The 22284-nt window shown below is 43.0% G+C and overlaps 1 protein-coding gene across 1 annotated transcript in view; it reads right to left on the bottom strand.

Moving 5' to 3' along the window:
• CNKSR1 (connector enhancer of kinase suppressor of Ras 1) overlaps positions 1-21688 on the bottom strand; it is a 28836-nt gene extending 7148 nt beyond the window's left edge. Inside the window, exons 1-14 of the mRNA XM_026702561.2 lie at positions 21497-21688; positions 18315-18472; positions 17988-18190; positions 16912-16996; positions 12757-12798; positions 11884-12003; positions 10540-10599; positions 9950-10018; positions 6985-7113; positions 5865-5941; positions 2916-3049; positions 2335-2519; positions 1925-1955; positions 830-1002 (exon numbers count right to left, since the gene is read on the bottom strand). Of these exons, the coding sequence (XP_026558346.2) occupies positions 830-1002; positions 1925-1955; positions 2335-2519; positions 2916-3049; positions 5865-5941; positions 6985-7113; positions 9950-10018; positions 10540-10599; positions 11884-12003; positions 12757-12798; positions 16912-16996; positions 17988-18190; positions 18315-18472; positions 21497-21548 (1518 nt within the window). The 5' untranslated portion in view covers positions 21549-21688. The remainder of the gene's footprint in view (positions 1-829; positions 1003-1924; positions 1956-2334; positions 2520-2915; positions 3050-5864; positions 5942-6984; positions 7114-9949; positions 10019-10539; positions 10600-11883; positions 12004-12756; positions 12799-16911; positions 16997-17987; positions 18191-18314; positions 18473-21496) is intronic.
• Positions 21689-22284: the final 596 nt, after the last annotated feature.

The following is a 22284-nucleotide window of genomic DNA, read 5'->3' as shown; positions in this document are numbered from 1 at the left end:
TAAAAAGTTGAATTAAAAATTCACTTTTTTATGTTTGCATCCCATCGAGAACTCAAGCAGCAAGCATACACTTCCTTTCCATCTTTCCACAAGGAATTTCTATGAAGCTGGATCTTCCCAGTCATCCTCCTGCACCTTAACCACTGTACCACACTGTCTGTGTGAAAAATCCATGCAGGCTAACTAGCCAAATGTGTGTATCTTTTGAAATGCAACATAACTGGAAGTCAAGACTGGTGAAGGCCAGGCTAAAGCAATCACTGATTTATTATCAAATTTATGTCCCATCTTTTTGCACAACTCTAAGCAACATGCATAATACTTCCATTTGTTTTCTCAACAAGAACCCTGTGAAGGAGGCTGGGCTGAAAGAGAGGGACTGGTCCCAACTCCCTCCCCTCCCTCTTTCCTCCCCTCCTCTTCTTCCTCTCCCTTCTCTCTCTCCTGTGTTTTCCTCAAATCTTTCTGGAAATGGAAGAGAACATTTTGATGTGGATCTTCCAATCCGCGTGGTAACTACTTGTCAGCTGAAATCAGGACCACATGAAATGGGAAAACATACCCCCTGACCTTGACATTTTGAAGGGCTTATAATTTCCTGGGTGTAACATCACTCAAGAACTCAATCTCTAACATGCTATAAGTCAGGGCATCTCCAAAATAGTGGCCTTGCTCATTTAGTGGCACTCACTCATAAAGTTATTATCTTGGCCTATCCATGCATTGTTGTTATTTTTAAAAAGGTTTTTAAAAAAATAAATGGAAAACTGATACGCCTCAAAGGAAGTCCAGCCTCTCTTTGAGTTTAAGTATCTTGGAATGCACTCACTTTGGGGTTGCTGTACCAGTAAAGGTTGTGTCCTTTCAGCACAAACCAAAACCGTTTCCATTTCTGGGCCATGAAGCCCATGTGATCCTTCTTTTTTAAGAGCCAACCGTCACAGTCCACCTGTCCCAGTTCCTGGCAGGAGATGCGTCGACGACTTAATCGGGTAGTGACTCCTCATTAAAGCAAAAGGAAAAAAAAAAGATTGCCTAACACACCACAGTTAAGTTCAATTGATGGAATGAAAGAATTGGTGGAGTTAGAAGAGATCCTGCTCTCACACAGTGCACATTCACGCACGCACATGGTGCACATCCAGACAAATGCACCAAATCTTGCTGACTTTTGGAAGGAGTTCACTCAGGGATGTCCAACCTTGGCAACTTTAAGACTTGTGGACTTCAACTCCCAGAATTCCCCAGCCATCGGGGGTGGATGGGTAGTGTATCAAAATCCTTCATTCATGATCCTTAGTTTAGTAACTATTCGAAGTTACAACAGTGGTGAAAAATTGATTTATGACTGGTCCTCTCACAAGTGTTGCAGCATCCCTGCAGTGACATGATCACAATTTGGGCACTTTGCAATTGGCAGGAATTTATAAGGGTTGCACACTCTGGGTCCTGTGGTCACCATTTGCAGCCTTCTCAGCCAACCTCTGACAAGCAAAGTCAATTTGGGAAACTAGATTTGCTTAATGATCGTGTGGTCTATGAAAAATCTCAGTCACCCAGATCTGGATGTTCCAAAGGTGCTTTTTCAAGGGACAACTGGACTTTCTGGTTTTTTTTCTTTTGAAGATGTTTCGCTTCTCATCCAAGAAGCTTCTTTGTCTCAGAGCTGAAGAAGCTTCTTGCATGGGAAGCCAAACATCTTCAAAGAAACACCAGAAAGTCCAGTTGCCCCTTGAAAAAGCACCTTTAATGACCCTGGCAAAATAGATCATAAAATTGGTTGTGCTCATGTGATGACTCACTTAGTGGCCATATCACTTAATAATGGAAGTTCCAGACCCAACTGTGGTCATAAGTTGATGGGTCCCCGTAGCTTGATATTCAGGCACCCTGCCCTTGGTGAATGCAGAGAGGTTCTACTTACCCTTCTGCCTCCTTTGAATTTCAGTGCTGCCCTGTAGGGATCACATAGAGAGAGAAGAAAACAAGGTGACATGATTGATGAGGGACTTGAAATATGCAACCCTCTTTCAAAAACACAACTTTCTCTACTCTTTCCTCCCAAACCCAGTTCTTCTGAGGCCGAGTGGCAACAGGTTGGACAAGGAAGTACCATATGTGCACGTGAACTAATCAATGCGATTAAACGTTTGGATTTGGATGTCTGCATTCAAATCCATTTTGTAAATCAAAAATTAAAACGTAGCATTTGTTTGCACGGTCCTAATATATGTAAATCTCACATAAAATGCCTCTTATATTAGCATCTTCCCTGTGAAGGTGTTAGTCCTAAACAAACCAGTAAGTTAGTAAAAGCGGGGGGGAAAGTCTTACCTCTTTGGAATCAGCCGATGCCAGCCCCTGTTGCCCTCTGACAAATCCGTTCTCATGTCTTGCAGAGTTTCCTTGTTGATGCTCTTGCTTCCTGGGACTGGAAGGGACAGTGGCATCGGGAGATTTGGGCCCCATGGCATCTGCTCCAAAGCCCTGCCTTTCCAGAGCAGGATCAGCCAATGCCTCTGGAAAAAAACAGAACGAAAAAAAACCAAGCGCTCAATAAATTAGATCATTTTGGCAGGAGGCCCATACAGTAAAAATAATGCATGGAAAGCGAAAACCCAGCAAGTATGAGGAGCAAATCCATTGTCTACTTCCAGATGTACTAAACAAGAGAATGTCGTAAGTGGCAATGAGCCAATACAGACTTTAACATGGAATCTATCTGGTTTTGGGGTCCATTTGAATTTTTTAACTATTATTCTTTGGTTTTGGGGTGGTGGGGATGATAATGGTGATTCCTGAGCTCCATGGGAAAAAAATGTGATATAAAAGTAATATATAAATCAACCACTGGATGGAAGAGTCCAGGATAATTCTGCAGTTCTTCACTAGACCCAACAGATCAGGCTCCTTACCTGCTCCAGAAAGGACCTCTTCCAGTCTACAGATATTATCCACAGGATGCCTGCAACCAATTCTCTTCTGATTCTCTTGAGCAGTGGGAAGATCAAGCACAGAATTCTGGGTTCCCTCGAACTCAGCCGTCATGCTTTAACAACAAGGGAAAAAAATATATAACCTTTGACCTGCTCTATTAGATAACAACTACATGTTGCTCGTCAGAAGCCCCCCTGCCAGATATCAAATGGCATTCCTGCAAGATGAATGCATGTAAGGTCAAGTAAGGGAAACATCTGAGTATTTGTGGGCCCCGAGAACTCAAAAATTGGCTGCTGTCCCTTCTTTTGCCACCAAATGTCAGGAGATGCTGGATCTCTATTTCAACTTATCAATCCTAGTTATTTTCCAGCCCAGCCTTCCTTAACTAGATGCCTCCCAGTTGAGACTGAAACTCCCATCATTCCTCAATCAGCCTCCCACTATGCTGGCTAGGAATTCTGGGAACTGCAGTCTCAGAATATCAGACATTGTCAAACAGGGGAAGACTGTACAATCATTAGATCATAAGAATAAAACTGTAAACTTTCTTTTAACAAAACAAGCAAATGTTTTTTTGCACCATTTAATCTCCCAAACAGCTTATTAAACAACGAGAGAAATTGAAAAAATAATGTGTAATTCAGCAAGGGGAGCACCCTATCAGTGGTGGACCAGTACGCAAGTAATTGTTGAGAACAGTTGTGGACAAAATGATTGGTGGGCTGGTTTTTCTACTCACAAAGAGGAGCTACAATAACTAGGTACAAAACATCTGTTTACAAGGTTATTAGCTACTCTCCCTTCTGTATGTCTACTTCTATTCCTCTTCTGGGCAAGGGTACACATTTCCAAACCCCTGGTGAAAACATCCCAACCCTTGAATCTTCTATGAAAGCTCATGATACCACCCGTTTGTGACCCAGAAGCATTGCTGGGTTTGATGACGACAGAAGACAAGGATCTGGGCCATCGTCCCCAAGGACACTTACAATCCCTCCCACTTCCCACATGTTATATGGGGGAACCCATAAAAAGATGGAAACAAATTAGAGGAAAAATGCCTAATTTTATTATCGGAAAATTTAAAGTGCAGCCAAGATGTAGCTTGAGTAATAGGAAGGGGGAAGGTCACTAATTTCTTCAAGAGATATTTATCTGTTCCTTGAACCAGAGTGTCTCCTCATGTTGCAACATTCTCATTTGTGGTTTCTTTCCTACTGAAAGCTTGAGTGAAAATGGCATTGCATATGTTGTTATGGAGGACTAAGTCACATCTGCATAAACATCAAGAAGCCAACCTCTACTAGGAAATTTGTAAACAGTTTCTGGAACCTTCTACTCTACTCTGCTATTTTTATCTTCTATTGCTATCTACTTCACTAGCAAGAAGATAAGAAGGTAGAAGAAAAGAAAGAAGCCATGACCTGCACATACCACACTGTCTAACTCTGGGAGGTGGGATAGTCTGGATCCTTAGCAATTGAACAGCCATAGAGACTTCAAAGTTCTACCCACTAAAGCATTATAGGAATGTGAAGTCAACTCACTGAAGGGTTCCAGGTCGGAGAAGCTACCATTGGCCAACTGAAGTGGCCATTTCAAGTCTTAATTTTGAATACTATGAAAATGATCTGGTTGTTACTTGTTTGATTTATTATTGGTTATTTAGTCATTTATTAGTTTTTTATTATTATTGCATTAATGCCAGAGAGAGAAAGAAAGCAAGAATATGTGCATGAGAGTTATATGTGCATGTATGCATATAACTGCACAGAATTGTTTGGAGGCAGGTTGCATATAAAATAATAATTATAACCTGTGAGATAGGTGGGGTGATAGGCCTTGTAGGTGGAGATTTGTACCTTACGCTTATTGTGCAAATCCAAGTACTTTACCATTGAATGTATTATAGATAACTACAAAATGGGTTAATTTACTCAGCAGATAAGTAGGTTGCAAGAATACATCTATTATATATTCATCAACTTAAGCCAAGGGTCTTCAAACTTGGCAAGTTTAAGACTTGTGAACTTCACCTCCCAGAATTCCTGAGCTAACATGACTGGAGGAGGAATTCTGGGAGCTGAAGTCCACAAGTCTTAAAGCTGTCAAGTTTGAAGATGCCTGTCTTAAGCAATTACTTTGAAGGTGTCAGCACAGATGAAAACTGTTAGGCTGAGCGTATAAAATTCTCATACATCGCCAGAAGACAATATTTGTAGCTCAGGGTTGAATTGTGTGGCCCTTGGTGATCTCTGAGCATGATTATTTTCTTGAAGGCATTTAATTACCCAACTAGGTAACACTTTGGGGGCTAGAAGAGAGTCTGGTAGCAACAAAAATTAAAAGAAAATAAAAAGACCAAAACACCTCCTCAACCAGCAACTGACATCCTGATAAACTGGGATTAACAGGAGGATTAATTCCAAACGAACAATCAAGCTGTAAACAATGCCCAATCAATCCAGACAAACAAATAGTAAACAACAATGTAATCAGAACTACTAGAAGAAAATAACCCTTGACAAGGCAAGCCACTCCATTGAAACATAAAGCACTTCCTTCTAGCACTGAAGATGTTACCTAATTGAGTAACAAAACGTCTGCAAGAAAACAGTCAAGAGCAGAGAGCATCAAGAACTTCACATTCACACACATATTTTGCAATACGTGGAGAAAACATCTCAGGCTTGACCAGAAAGCATTCCTCTCTTTCCCCCAGAGAATCTCTGAGTCAGGCCCAGCTCTAAAGATAGCCTTCTCTGCATCACAGGAATGTTCTGTTTGCTCTTCGCATTCTCTTCACTAGGCCATGGACCAAGAGCCAAGACCTTCACATGTCCACAGTTCTCATCCCTCATCACCAACCACATCCCACGGCAATCTTGCCAACAAACAAGTCCTCCACTTGATGGATGCCTGACCTGGATGTTGGTGACGCAGAGCTGGCTGAAGAGTCATCGCTTCTTGAGCTCAGGTCTTCTAAGAAAGCATGGGGCTGCTGGGGAGTAAACAAAGCCAGTTAAGGATAGTATCTGTCTAGGGTGAGAAGTAACGCTTCCTGTTGCCAACTGATCTCCACTTTCAGCCTCCCGTTGAGTCACCAATGAAACTCCCGGGAAACCATAAAAGTAGGAGATGAATCACTGGTATATTTGGAGGTAGAGGACAATGGAATTTTTAAGGTGCCTGTCTTTGTTGTCTAATGTAAAATCAAGATGCTGTTGTTTATTATTATTATTATTATTATTACTATTGGGGTGGTCTAAGGCCTAAGATCTTGGAAAGATAGACCAGAGAGATCTTCAGGGGTTGTCAAATGGTAAGAAGGCATCTAAGCAAGGAGGATGAAGTAGGATAATGATGCTGGGGGTTCTCCATTTGGGGGAGGGGGATTTAAAAGATGCAAAAATATTCCACGGTTCATGAAATGTAGGTGGGAACTAAGATCCGTGATTTTGGGAAGCTGCATCTTAGGAATAGGAAGGTATGACATTCCTTGGGATGTCCCACTATCACAATACAACCATAGGGACTACATTGTTCCCTAAGACAACCACTCCAATCTACCACATTACAGGGTTTGCCCTTAACTCTAAAAAGATGTTCTAAAGCTGTGTTTCTACATCTCAGCAACTTCAAGATGTGTGGACTTCAGCTCCCAGAATTCCCCAACCAGTATGGCTGGCTGGGGAATTCTGGGAGTTGAAGTCCACACATCTTAAAGTGATTGAGATTGAGAAGCACTGCTCTAAAGATAAAGAGGTATGCTCATCATTTTCCCTACTGAAAGTGGAGAACTGTGGCCACCAATTTCGTACATGAAGGACCACTTCGGGCAAACAGATATGTGCCCTTCCACATGAAGCAGAATTCTGCACTAGTCAGGTTCTGGCATTGGTGAACATTGCAATGATTGGTGCGTCGATTGTCTGGACATTGCAACATATGCTTCAAAAGTTGTGGGGGCTGAGAATTGTAGGAGTTGAAGCTTTTTCAACTATGAAGCACTGGGCTGGGAAATTTGACCTGGCCTAAACTTACTTGCTGGTGAAGAGGAGATTCTGGGGGACGGGAAGACTCTGAAGAAACCAGTGGGATTTTCTTCAGCACCAGCGTCACTCGACTGGATTCCAGAAGCTTCTTCACAAGATTCATCCGGGTCCACCCCACCTGCACAATCAACCCTTTGCCTTACTTTTAATGATAAGAATGGGGGTCTTGAGTGCTGTTATCATTTGATGCATTGGTTATGCACACTGCATCGTGAAGCAATATACAAAGGCATCATTTTACATACAGGTGGTCCTTACAATCACTTGTTTAGTGACCATTTGAAGTTCTAAAAGCACTGACAAACTTACAACTGGTCCTCACACTTATGACCATTACAGCATCCCCATGGTCACATGATCAAAATTCAAGCACTTGGCTACCAGCATGTATTATTGATGCATCCTGGCCAGGGGTGGGATTCTACCAGTTTGGACCAGTTCAGGCGAACCAAATATTAAATTTGCATTTGGTTCGCTGAACTAGTATTTGAACTGACCCACTGGCCCCGCCCACCACTCCCCTCCCCGGAGTCTCCACACAACCCATTTTCGATGCAGGTAAGTGCAGGGTCTGCGCGGAGGTTCTGGGAGGGGGGAAAGTGGGCCTACCGGAAGTCCAGAAACAGGCCTGTTTCCGGCTTCCGGAGGGCCTCCAGAGCCTGGGGGAAGCTGTTTTCACCCTCCCAGAGGCCCGAGGGAAGTCTCCGGACTCTGGGGAAGGTGAAAAACAGCCCTCCCGTAAGTTCTGGTAGGTCACACCCACTATGGCCACGCCCACCCAGCAACTGGGCAGTGAATCGGTTGCTGGGATTTTTGAATCCCACCCCTGATCTTGGCATCACATGGTTGCCATTTGAGACCATCCCAGGTCACCTTCTGACAAACAAAATCAATGGTAGAAGCCAAATTTGCTTAAAGACTGCATGATTCATTTAACAACTGGAATGATTGGCTCAACAATTGTGGTAAGAAAAGTCATAAAACTGAGCATTATTCCCTTGCTTAGCAACAGAATTTCTGGTCTCAATTGTGGTCTTAAGTCGAGGACTACCTGTAGATAAATGTGGTTGTGACTTTCTCTTACCAAATATGGGGTGGCCATAAGAATTGGTAGTGAACTCCATTTGTGAAACACTCTCCCCAGCAGACCAGTTTGGTACATATAGCCTTAAATTTTTCACATCCCAAAATATAATTTGCCTTTGAGGCAACCTTTGTAGAGCAACGGATCATTGTTTTTGTGGTTAATTGTATTATGGCAGTATTATTTTGTGGTGTATTTTAAAAAAATCTCTATTACATCTCTGTCCATACTTTGATATGGGGTACATCAAAATGAATGCACATGTTCAGAGACAGCTGAAAGCAGCTTCCTACTGCAATCATGAACACCTGGAAGAAGACATGGCTGCTTTCATGAGTCAAATGAGAGGTGCTTCGTGCATGAGCCTTTGTGTTCCAACGCATCTAATTGCAAGGGTTTGCACATCTCTATGCTCTAATCTGGTAGTGCTCATGTGTTGGCCCGTGCGACATGTCATTTTGCTAAGATTTTAGTGTATTTGGGACTTCACGTGAAAAACACTCCAACACAATCACTACAGCATAACAGCAGAAAGTATACTGTCAAATTATTTTTGCAATCAATGACATTTCCCAATTAAAAATATGATCTCCCCAGGTAGAAAAAAAAATCATCTGCTCTAAACCTTGGTGAGTCATTGCAGAATGTATTTCTGTTAATTTAAAAGTTAATACACGTGAGCAAATGCAGAGGCTATGCTGTCCAGCTATTGTAGGAGGAGAGCCTGCGTTAAGTCTGTGGGAGCAAAAAAACCGCAGGAAGTCTCACGGTACCTTTCCTGACTAATGAAATTTTATTAAAAGGCAGCAGTTTCCATAAGCTGCAATCAGTCAAGCCTGCTATTTTGCAGAGGGCCGTTCTCTTATTTGAAGAGGTGCCCTGTTTTATGCCTTCTTAAAGATACACAATCACAGGAAGAGAAGCCAGGAAAGTTGGAAGTTACCCATCACCACTTAGCAGGTGGGCAATACTCAAACAAAGTCTTTCTCACACAATAAGGAGCTAAATCTTAGTTTAAATATACTGAAGTTTATGTTTATATGTGTATATTAGCACATGGACACTTTTCCATCTTTTCTCCTTAGAATAGAATAGCAGGAAACTCTATATACCATTTCAGACAAATGGTTGTCCAATCTTGGGTGATCCTGAGGACAAAGAAAAACTTCCAAGTGCTTCAAAGACCCTCTAAAAGGATGCAAATGACCAGCTGCCTGCAAGGAATATAAATCCTTCCATTCCCCACTCTCAAGTCAGAGCTGAAGAAGCTTCTTGGATAAGAAGCAAAATGTCTTCAAAGAAAAAACAAGAAATTCCAGTTGCCTCCAGAAACTGATTGTCCAATCTCTTCTTAAAAACTTCCAGTGTTGGAGCATTCACAACTTCTAGAGCAGTGGTTCTCAACCTTTGGGTTGAATGACACCCCCCCGTTGGGGGTCGAACGACCCTGTCACAGGGGTTGCCTAAGACCATCGGAAAACACATATTTTCGGTGGTCTTAGGAACCGAGCCATAATTTTATGGTGGGGGATCACCACATCATGAGGGTCACGGCATTAGGAAGGTTGAGAACCACTGTTCTAGAGGCAAGTTGTTCCACTGATTAATTGTTACAACTTGCCTCCAGAAGTTGCGAATGCTCCAACACTGGAAGTTTTTCAGAAGAGAAGGAGAGAGAGAGAGAGATGCTTTTCTCGGCCGTAAAGGATCTCCCCATCCTCCAGCAAAGCAAATTCATGCAGCAGAAAAATTAAGGCAGGTTGATAATTAAGATCTATCCCATTCAGGTTCATCTCTCCCTTCTAAGATAGCTCAGCACCACAGTACATTCCTGCCTCAGAAACCAAGTAGAGAAGAAGCCTCGACTTACCACCACCTGGTCATTGACTTGGACTATTTCATCACCTGGGAAGACCTTGTTGTATTGGTCAACAGGAATCTGGAAGGGGAAAAAAACAAGAGACCCTCAAGGACAAGGCTGCCTTTGGAGAGAAAGGGCTGAAAAGGCAGTACGGACAGTCTCACGGTTTGTATAATTGTAGTAAGAAACTTTTTGGACAGAAAAAGTCAAACTCTTGGGGGTTGGAGGAGGAAAGATTCCTGCCTGGGGGATTAAGTATTAACTTCAAGCTTGACCTTTTGGTTAATTCTACTCAATAAAGAATGCAAGGGAACGAAGGAGGCAGCTGTGCCAAGGAGAAGAGGGGAAGGGAAGGGAAGGGAAGGGAAGGGATAAACGGTAATTAGCCAAGTATGATGCAGAAACTCCATGGCGGAGAAGCAATAATGGCAATTGCCACATTTTCACAGGCAACAGTTTGAAAAAGAAAGAACTGGCCTGTTGGAGAGGAGGTCTATTTTAAAGACCGGAGTTACGGTGATTCTTGCTAGTCTTGGGAAGGTGCCTTGGAGGGGGAGAGACAGAACTATGAACTGAAACCGCTCCCACCGTATACTCACCTCTCGGGCAGTCCCCGATATCAAATGGAGACAGGAGGGCAAGGACTTAATCTCTAGGCCCTGCAGAGAGAAGATTTAGGAGACACGCTTATCAGCTCAACTCTGGCTCTGCCAGAGACAGCTGCCTCGTGTGTACGTTCAGTTCCCGGCACCTCTGTCGAGTCACTGGATAGCAATGGCTCATCAAAAGAGATCAGCCTTCCCTAATGCACCACCCTTCAGATAATTTGACTGCATTTGTTTCCAGCCAATCCCCAAACTTGCTGTGGAGGGTAGGAGGCACAAAGCATTTGAAGGAGGTCCAAAACATCCAGGTTGAGGAATGCCAGATGATGCAAAACTAGCCAAGATGGACTAACCCAGTGGAAGGCAATTTCATATGTAAACAGCTCTGACATGGACCATATATATGTCCCAGCTTGGGGTTGTTGATTCCTGGATAATTTTATATATGTACAGCTATAGAGAATTATAATTAGAAACTACATATAGAAAAACTATCCAGGAATGGACAACCCCAAGCTGGGACATTAATCATTGTTCAAAGGAACCTAAAATAAATGAGGGGATGTCCACATAGAGATTAGCTGCGTAGCTTGAGAATGATAGATGTTGGAGTCCAATACTGGTCAAACTTGTGTGGTATGTGGGGGAAATTCCTGTTCCAACCATAGCAAGATGAGATTGATAGAGGGGCCCTTTTCTGAAACCCCTGGAAGAATGACTCCATAAAGGCATCTATAACAGTTCTTGTGGTATCAATCACATGGTGGGACTTGGAACAAGACTTTGCAACATGAAGTTCTTCAGGAGGCCAACTTCTCCATGCTGAACTCTTCTCTCCTTCACCCCATTCTTCATCTGCCCTGGCAATGGTACTTCAGCATCCCATGTCCCCCAAGCCCACTCTGGCTATTTTGGCTCTTCCTTTCTTTCCCTTTATGTTTTCCCTCTTCAGACATTTTAGGCACTTCCTCATAACTTGAGATTCCTCAAAGATATCTCAGACCTCTCTCTTTTGTGTTGGAGCTTACAAGATTACCAGTTGGGGTCCAAACCCTTTTAGATCTACAAGGCAAACATTATTTATCATACAAGATTTGTGTAGACCTGATTAAATTACATGGAGAAGAAAATATGTGTGAAAAAAATTAGAAGACATTGTGCCTCATTAATGATTTTGATCATGCCCCAAAACCTTGCTCAGACCCCCTAATGAGTACTCACAAGAGAGGAAAGGGATATTTGTAGTCAAGAACTGGCGTAGAATGAATTAAGTTGGTGGACATTGACTTCAGTTATTTTTGTCCAAAACAGCTGTAATCCTGACAGTGCCAGACTCACCAAATTGTCTTCTGGACCTGCAGGTTCAAGCTCCACCGTTTCCAAAATGGCTGTTTGATCCAGGAGATTCGCTGGGCTGCAGTGCAAGATATGCTCACAGATTCCAGAGAGGTGTCTTCCCTGCAGAGTCAAAAGGCAAAGGCTCTGGGGAAGCATGGCTTGAACTATGGTGAGGACAGTGGTGTCCTCAAAAATGACCACTCGAAGAACAAATGAGATACAAGGAGCTCCAACACGGACCTGTGAAATGAGCTCAGCTACAACTGGGCAAATGCTACTGAGTTATTTTTATAGACTTTCTGCAGATCTTTTCAGATCACTTAGGAAACAGTCAAAAGGCAAATCTCTCTTATGTAGAAATAAACAATGCTCCCCACTAAAGATACAGTGATGGTCACCTGCCAGAAGGCTTTGGCTACACCATTTGTGGTTCACAGCAGTCCAGTACCATGAGTGGTTTAAAATTGGCCCCAAATTAAAACCCATTCTACAACCCCTCAGTACAACTTATGACACCCCCTCCCATCAGATCAAGAGGTATAGTTGTGGCCCTTATCCTTCAGAATTTCCCCATATCTGCCTGGGGATGGATATATGGAAATAAAGTATTTCCAATAGACATATGGCTGAGCAGATGGTCTATCCTAAGAGGTCTAAATTATCCTTGGTTTAATCCCCCACATTTCTTCTTTTGTGTGTTAATTAGAGAAGAGGAGGAGTTAGGAAGATACTTGCATCTCCACCAATGACTTTTCAGACAAACCCATTTAAGATTCTGTATATAAGGCAATTATGTGGCTATTAACCAATAGAAGGTTGGGGAAATTGTAGTTTCAACATTGTGATGGGGACCCAGACGTTTTCACTACTTACGATCACCAAAATTCGGTCCTCTCTTTCAGATACAGTGCACTCCTACAAGAACAAATGCAAAGAGAGGTACATTAATAGAAACTAGGGTTGTTGATTCAAACTAGACACCTTTTCTGGTTGAACTAGAAAACTTTTCACCAAGACCAAAGGTATGATAAATTCACAGAAATTCAGATGGCATTCCAATCCTCCTCCTAATTGGATTCATGGTGATTCCAATTTGGAATGTCCCATGGAATTTGGAGACCCATGCATTGCCCAAAGCTTTAAAACAAAGTCAACCGGGAATGGGGTTTAATCTTAAAATGGTCACATTATCAGCTTAAGAGCAGGAGGCATGCATCTTATAAATGTGTATGAAGTTTTACACAACTGTTTTAATAAAGGATGGCCATAATTCATCATGATCATCCATGCATAATTTATGTCTGGAAGCAACTTATTCATATATTTACTGTATATGTATCAGCAGCTCTTAATCTTTTTGTTATTGCTTTCTTTTCCACTTGTTGCTTTACATAAGCAAAGGCAAATAACTCTCAGCAACAATCCCACCACTCAGTCATGGAAGATGCAGGAAATTCTAAAAGGCGACAATGTTTTGGCATCCAGGAATACCGCAAGTTCAAGTTTTAGTTGTTACCTTACTTGCTTTTCAGCCCAATTTAAATCCGCCAATATCACACATTTGAGTAATTTTTTAAAAATTAGCTTTGGCTTGTTCAAAGCAAAGATTTCATACAGAATAACAAAGATGGAAGGGACCTTAGAGGTCTTCTAGTCCAACCCCCTCCTCAAGCAGGAGACCCTATACCAGTGGTGGCTAACCTTTTTGGGCTCCTGTGCCAAAAATTGTGGGTGCACTCGCGTGCCAGCACCCAGAAGGCAATGCTCCCCCCCATGCCACTGCGCATGCGTGCATAATCCCCTACCGCTGCTGCCGCCCCCTTACCTGCACTGCATCTCCCAGCTAATTTTCAGCCCCTTTGAGGCCTTTTTCAGCTTCCCAGAGGCTTGAAGAAAACCTCTGCAGCCCGAAAAATAGTCCCATTTCATCACTTCCGGTATTTCTGGAAATACAGGAAGTGACAAAACAGGCCTATTTTGGGGGCTGCAGAGGTTTTCTTCAAGCCTCTGGGAGGCCAAAAAAGACCTCAAACAGGCCGAAAATCAGCTATGAGGTGCACACATGCGTAGTGAGGTAAATTTGCCTCTGGCTTGCGTGCCGGCACAAATGGCTTTGCGTGCCAACTGTGGCACGCGTGCCATAGGTTCGCCATCATGGCCCTATATCATTTCCGACAAATGGCTGTCCAATCTCTTCTTCAAAAGCTCCAGTGATGGAGCACCCACAACTTCTGAAGGCCACTGGTTAATTGTTCTGTCAGGAAATTTCTCCTCATTTCTAGGTTGGTCTTCTCATTGATTAGTTGCCATCCATTGCTTCTCTTCCTACCTTCAGATGCTCTGGAGAATAGGTTGATCCCCTCTTCTCTGTGTCAGCCCCTTAGATATTGGAAGACTGCTATCGTGCCACCCCAGTTCTTCTTTTTATTAGACTAAATATACCCAATAGCCAGTTCTTTGCATGTTTTAGTCTCCAGTCCCCTAATCATCTTTGTTGCTCTTTGTTTTAAGACAGTGCCCTTCCCATTAACCTTCTTGCTGCTATCCGTTCAATTTCACAGTCTTAACAACACCTAATCCGGTCAATTTCCATTATTCCCAGTCAATTTCACAATTGGAATAGGGATTGTACAGCAAGAATCTGGAAGAGGAGCAGGAGGAGGAGCAGAATGGGAAGAAATTTTTTAAAGGAAATAACATTGTGAAGAATGTTGGAGCCTGAGTGGCTTATTCCACGAGTAGGTTAGTTACCATACTTAACAGCATAAAGCAATATAAGATTTCACCTCTTTTTCAGCTCAATCATAGAGTACTCTACACATAAAAGCATACAGTATAGAACCAGTTTGGTGCAATATTTGAAGGCATCAGACTAGCAACCAGAAGATGGTGAGTTCCAGTCCTGCCTTAGGTACAAAATCAGCCCCAGGAAGGAGGCAACAACAAACCACTTCTTGAAAACAATGCCAAGAAAATGGCAATGCTTTACCCAGGCAATCTCCAATTGGTGAAAATAAAAACCAGAAGTGGAACTAGAAAAGACTCTCATCAAGTTACTGATAGTGAATGCCAATAATATTGAACTAGACATGTAGAAGAATAGAATAGAATAGAATAGAATAGAATAGAATAGAATAGAATAGAATAGAATAGAATAGAATAGAATAAACATATCATTTTAAATGTACACTAATCAGCATACATTAAAATGAAATTTTGTTGCATTCAGTTCTTAAAAGATAATCATATACCATATATCCACCCTTCTTCACACACATATGACACAGAGAAACATCACAGTCTAATTTGGATGTATTATATGGCGGGGTAGAGGAGGGGAGAAAAGAATCCTGAGAATTTATAAGATGGATGACATAAGAAACAAAGTTGTTACAGAATCTAGTAATCCTGCTATAGATAGTTTGAAACCTCCTCCCAGAGGGCAGCAACAGGACGTGGGTATGTGGGGTCCGCAACAAGGCTTTGAGCTCTAAGCAGATGGCACTTATAAGCAGTATCCAGAATTACGGAAAGCAAGCTTCCTATGATCTTCTTGGCTGCCCTTACCTCTCTCTGTATGGACTTTCTATCTGAGGCACTGTTGCCACCAAACCAAACAGTGATGCAGTTTGTTAAAACGCGCTCAATTGTGCCTCCATATAAAGTGGCCAGGACAGAAGGGAAAAGTGTGCAAACACTGGTTTGCACATTTCACTAAAGATAACATCTGAGGCCACCAAAATATGTAGATATCTATCTCACTAATCTAGAAATTGCCAAGGATGAAGAAGGTGGCTAAACAGAGCAATAGACAAATCTAGTCAAAAATAGCTTTCCTTCCTAAAGACAGGGAGATACAGAAACTGTGCTTAAGATTTGTATACAATTACCTCTGCATCTTCAGGTGATACTAGGCAAGCTTCCTATTTCTCCCCTCCCCTACTGCCCATTTAAAGCTACACATTGTCCTGCATTGGGGCAATTTTTCTTCTACGTGCCCTCCTATCCTTTCTCATGCTTTCTTCCTTTGGTTGAATGTCATCTCCAGCATAACTATCTATTGTGAAATCTCCCCAGCAAATTCCACAGATTCCATTCAAGAATAACACATATGCTATAGAGATACATATGTAAAGAAAGCGAGGTGATAGCAACACCCAATGAATATTCTTAGAATGACTACCGAAGAACCTACCTTAATTTGTAGTTCTCACTCCTAACAGATTGTAACCTTCAGCCCATTTGTTCCCTTTGAGCAGGAACTTCTGAGAACTCCAGCACCCAGCCTTGCCTCCGATCCCAAAGTGTGAGTCACGGGATGACTTCTATAAAAGACAACTGGCTGGCCTCCCCTTCCAACTTGGTTCACTCTTTCTCTGTCCTTATTCCTCCCACCCTTCCTGGTCAGCTGTATTTCCCTCAGTTCACTCAAGTTCAGCTTCTTTTTCAGTTAGCCAACATTAAATCTCAGGCAAGGATAGTTTTTCATCACCTCCCAGAATAAATGCCTTCACTGTCTTCTCTAGCTTTCCTATGAGCCGGTGATCATAAGCCAATCACATCTTGCTCAACTAACATTCCCAACAGCACCAGTCATCTTTCTTAAAATTGAGAGATGCTGGAAGGCACAGTTCAGCCACATAGGATCATCTCTTTCCCCAAAGAGCATTTCGTTGAGTTCCATCTGTTGATAACTATGTAGATAATTTTAATATACAATAGGTCCAACAGCTTCCAATACATGCAACGTGATCCTCGTTTCCTCTTTCAAACCTGTAAGAATACCTACAGATTATATCCTTACAAATGTTAATATAGTATATGAACACTATCATAAAGCAAATTAACCCATTAGCCACACAAAATAGAAATACTTAACTATCCATACAATCAAAAAATCTACTGAAAATCAGTAAAAATAGATTTTTCTAACAATGTTCTTGTTCTAACTAATTTGCAGAATAGGCACAAGTCATCTCTGGAGTGTAAAATTCTTCCCTGGCCAAAGTGCTATCCATTACTACCTACCTTCTGCACAGTCTCTGCCAGATCACCACAGAGCCAGATGATGTCTCGGCTGGCTGAATAATCATGCAGGTGGGAGAAGAGATACCTGCAAGAATAGAATTGTAAGCTCCTGGTAAGATTCTGTTGTTCAGGCAAACTACTAGGGGCCAGATGGAGGAAGTGGACATTGCTAAAAGTTCTTTCTGTTTGCATGGTGTTTTTTTTTTTCAAGCAGGAAGACTCCTATTCACATGCACTGATTCACTTCACAGGTTATCCTAAAACAACTATATTTCTAGGGCACTCAAATTCAGAGTAGGCACCCTCATACAGTAAAAGCAAAGCAATAACCAGCCTTCTTGACTTCAATTGAACTAAATAAACTATGTGAAGTATATTAAAGGTCAGATGCTAACTTAACTATGAAGTATTTTGGCAATTTATTAGTGTTTTTTTCTGCCAGACAGGTGTTGGTGGAAAGAAAGAAAGAAAGAAAGAAAGGAAGGAAGGAAGGAAGGAAGGAAGGAAGGAAGGAAGGAAGGAAGGAAGGGAGGGAGAGAGAGAGAGAGAAAGAAAAAGAAAAAGAAAGAAAAAGGAGGGAGGGAGGGAGGAAGAAAGGAAGACGAACTTGATTGGGTTCACATGAAGCCACTTTTAATCGATTCTCTTCTGATGTTTTGAAATACGATTGGACATTCATATTTACAATCCAACACATCCAGGAAACATCAGGTTGGGAAAGGCTGTCTAATCCATAATTTAGCTCAGGAGGAGACAGCTGCTTTTTTTCTTAAAGAGGATCTGCAGAGGAACATGTCAATAACGGAGTGGGGTTTACAAAGGTCAGGGCCATAGCTAAAAATTGACAGAACCATCTGATCTCTCTCTGACATCCCACTCAGGCCTTCTGTTGCATACCTCTTCCCACCCACTCAACAAGAGGCTAAAGCAAACTGCATTTTCAAAAAGTGGACTGTGATTGTTTATTGAGGGCAGCAGGAAATTATGAGCAACCACACACCGCCCTCCCATGTTTTATCAAGATGACAGCAGCCTTGGATACGCACACCCTTCCCAACATCTAAGCAAATAAGTACCTGTTCAGCCATAAAAAGAGGCCTTTCGCAGCACTGATCAACTCCACCACAGATGCCAGGAGATCCAAGCTGGACTTTTCGGTGGCCGCTCTGTGATAAGTGCTCACTTTTCTTCGACTCAGAATGCAGACCTCGATCGTCCGAAGGATCCCTTGCAGCTTCTCTGTGAGTGTCCTCAGGTTGGAGGTTGTCAGCTCATAGTTCTAGAGAGAGGAATACAGACCCAGATATTCTGTAAGGAAAGCAACGTTTCACCCTTTCTCTACCAAAGCTATCGGCCGTCCATTGAGGGTTCGCTGGGTTTTCTTTTCCCCTGCAGACACCCACCAAAACACAAAGCTGCTCCACAGCTTCCAGGAGCAGCTCCTGGTGGCCGATGCAGCTCACGCCCAGATTCTCCAAATCCCGATAGGATAACCGGAGCAGCCTCTTCCCGGTCAGCTCCCACGTCTCCACCGGGTAACTCTGTAATGCTGGATCCAAACCTAAACAGAGGAAGCAAAGCAAAGCAAGTGATTGCCTGGATTTCACCAAACCAGTCCAAATCTTTTGAGAACTGTAGCCTAGCTCAGGGGTCTCCAACCTTGGCAACTGTTAAGACTGGTGGACTTCAACTCCCAGCAAAGCTGGCTGAGGAACTCTGGGAGTTGAAGTCCACCAGTCTTAAAGTTGCCAAGGTTGGAGATCCCTGGCTTAGATCATCATACGCACACACCTTGCCTCAAAAAGAGGCCAGCTTCAATCCCTGCAGTAACAGGTAATCCTCAACTTACAACCACAATCGAGCCCTGAATTTCCATTGCTAAGCAAGACCATTGTTAAGTGGTTGCATCCCATTTTACAGCCTTTTTGCCACAGTTGTTAACTGCAGTTGTTAAATGAATCATGCAGTTGTTAAGTGAACCTGGCTTCCCCCACTGGCTTTGGTTGTCAGAAGTTGGCTGGGAAGGTTACAAATGGTGATCGCTTGACCTTGAGACAGTACAATAAGTAAATTCAAGCGGCCACATTTTGATCACATGATCATGGAGATGGTGCAACGGTCATAAGTGTGAAAACTGGTCATCAGTCACTTTTTTCAGTGCCCTTGTGACTTCAAAATGGCCACTAATCAAATATTGTAAGCTGAGGACCTGTACTATTTCTCCCTTTCTCTTTAAATGTTATTTGAAAATTTGAAAATTGCTTAGGGTTTCTTTAAGGCCATTGTTGCTTCTACTTGCCCCACCAAATCTGATGGGAATGACAGGAATCAGGCTGAGAATAGAAATAGCAAGAGTAGGAGTAGGAGAAAGGATAGGATAGGATAGGATAGGGATATTGGCCAAGTATGATAGGACACACAAGGAATTTGTCTCCAGTGCATAAGCTCTTAGCATACACATATACAACAAAGGGATAGGTCATAGATCACTAATCATTGACCATCCCATCGGTCATCCATTGGTACTGTTTTCAGCTAGGATTGAAACATATGAATCCTTTTCTTTGGGTGCTACCATCATTTGTCATTTCTATGCTAGAAAAGGCCAATAGATTACTCAGAAATGTTCACAGGGCGTGTGGTCAAAATAGTCACAATAATTGCCACGATGTTACAGTTGAATCTCCTAACTTTGGTTGCACTCTTATGGTGGCTCTCTTTTTTTACCATACCCTGGAGACACTGCCATCACTTAAAAGACAATTTGCAATCCCCAGAGCCAAATTCTAACAGCTGCACAAAGGCTTGGCATCACAATCCATTACATCAGGGTTTCCCAAAGTTAGCGGCTTTAAGACCTGTGCTGGCTAGGGAATTCTGGGAGTTGATGTCCACAGGTCTTAAAATTGCCAACCTTGGGAAATCCTGCGTTAGACTGATGGATGGAATAAGAACAACTTTTTTTCAGAGATAGTTTTCATTCTATCATTAGCCAAGGCAACGAGACGGTTTGAATCACTGTTTCTGCTCTATTTGAATGCATTTGGCGATTTAGATTGCGGTTTTAATAAGATTTACAGTTTTAAATTAGCTGAGTTTGTGCTTGAGCCATGGAGAGGGTGAGGCAGAACAAGCTTTTTTCCTTGAAAGACAGCAAAGAATGACCATCAATAAATAACAGTATACCGAAAGTGTCAGAGGATAATGGAATGTGGCGGATGACATATAAAAGCCACCTTAAGCACAGCGCTAAATGCATTTACACACACATATTGCATATACATACCCCTAGGTGTTATGTTTATATATCCTTCCTCTGAATGCTCAAGGGACTTTTTATTTTCTCTTCCCAACAATGCGGGATAGGTTGAGGGGTGCCAAGAGCTCAGTCCTAATTCACTATTTTAAGGGCATGGGGTGGGGTGAGGGTCAGATAGTTATTTATTTAATAGATTTGTATTGCTGCCTATACACCATGGTGACTCAAGGCAGCTTACAACATATAAAACCACAATTTAAAACAACAAAACTCGTAAAATCAAATAAATTAACATAGTAAAATCACACACACCCACCTCCCCACAAGGACAGCAGATCACACAAGCCATTTAATGGGCTCCATAAAGCTCTGGGTTCCCCAGGCCCGCTGGCAGAAGCAGGTCTTCGACACTTTCCGGAAGAGAATCAGAGTGAGGGCCAGTCTAATCTCTGGGGGAATGATTTTCCAGAGGGAGGGAGCCACCACGGAGAAGGCCCTTTTTCTGGGACCCACCAGGTGTATCTCCCCCGGGGATGGGACCCGCAACGTTCCTTGCCTCTTCGCTCTGATGGGTCAGGTAGATGTGGCCGGCAAGCGGCTTTGTTCCTCATAATATTGAAGAGAGCAAGCATCAACAACCCACAGCCCATTCAGAGCTGCACATGTTCTGTTAAATCTAATCTAATTCTCTTGCAGATTTCAAGTTCCCCCGTCTTCCAAGAAAGTTAATTTCGAAGGATCCGCCCTAAGTTTCTTCTCTTGTTTTGAGAAAGAGAAAGAGAGAGGGAGAGAGAGAGAGTTTAAGGAAGGGTCCCCGAACTTGACAACTTTAAGACTTGTGGACTTCAGCTCCCATAATGTTTAAGGCAGGGGTGTTTAAAGCAGGGGTCCCCAAATTTGGCAACTTTAAGACTTGCAGACTTCTGGGAGTTGAAGTCCACAAGTTGCCAAATTTGGAGATCTCTGGTTTAAGGAGTTGAAAAGAAACAAGGAACAAGGTGGGGGTTTGTCACCCCCAAATTATTGGCTAAAGCTCCTCTCCCCCAGCCCGCAGTCTCATCAATTCCTGAAAAGTACCAACTGCGTTTGGACGCTAAACAAGCCTCCCTTTCTGAACCCACCTGCCCCTTCGCAGGAATGCAGGGGCACCTGACTCCTCTCAGGTTGCCATGCCGGCCCTGGCAGGTGAGTTCCTCTCACCTGGGACCGCAGCGGGTTAGCCACAGAAGGGACGGAGCGAGTCTCGTCGAAACACACACACCTTTTGGGGGGGGGAGGGGGAGGGAGGGAGCCCTAAGCCACCCCGCCAAGATCGCCAGGTCCTACCTCGGATCCAAGCCAGCACCGTCTGGGAAGTCCAGAGAGACACAGGCTCCATACTCGGGCCCCGGGCTCGGCCCCTCCCTGCAGGCCCCCCCTTCTGTTCCGGGTAGAGGCTTCCGCGTTCGGGGAATCGGGGCGAGCGACCGAGACGAACCTGAACGTTCCAACAGGTAGTCGTCAGCCGGCCGGCTGATTGGCTCAACCTTCTGTCAGTCATGGGGAAACACCCGCCCACTACTCTCGCTCTTGAAAGAGAGAGTTTTTTTTTTAAAAAAAAGCTGGACTTGAAACATTCTTTCGTTTGGGGTGGGCAATGTACCCCTTTATATGAAGCCCCCACCCCACCCACCCCACCCCCTGAGCCAGCACTCAAATGCAGATAATTTCAGGCCACTCAGGTGATGCTCTTCTAATTTTTTATATTATACGATGTCGGAATCGTTTTATCGATGGTTAGAGAAAAAAATACGAAAGTTAGAGATGAGCAAATAGAAAATATGTTTATAGAAATAAACAAGTTAAGATGAGGATTGTTGTAAAAATTAGATCTATTACGTATATCAGCAGTAAGCTAAGAGTAGAGAATTAATACCAATGTAATGATCGTGGCTGGAAATTTTAATTGTTATGGCACAAAACACACACACACACACACCTACACACACACCCCTCCTCTGCACGCACCTCGCTGGGTTATGGTCGGGGGGGAAAAAAAAAAGCAAAGCCAAAACGCTCAACTTTGCTCTCTGCCTTAAAGGGACAGGGGCCGTTCATCGGCCAGAGGTTCGGCA

The sequence above is a fragment of the Pseudonaja textilis genome, chromosome 10, assembly GCF_049901715.1.
Source record: "Pseudonaja textilis isolate UNSWEBS1 chromosome 10, rPseTex1.2, whole genome shotgun sequence".
In the NCBI taxonomy this organism is placed as follows: Eukaryota; Metazoa; Chordata; class Lepidosauria; order Squamata; family Elapidae; genus Pseudonaja; species Pseudonaja textilis.
This window is presented reverse-complemented; position numbering and strand designations above follow the sequence as displayed.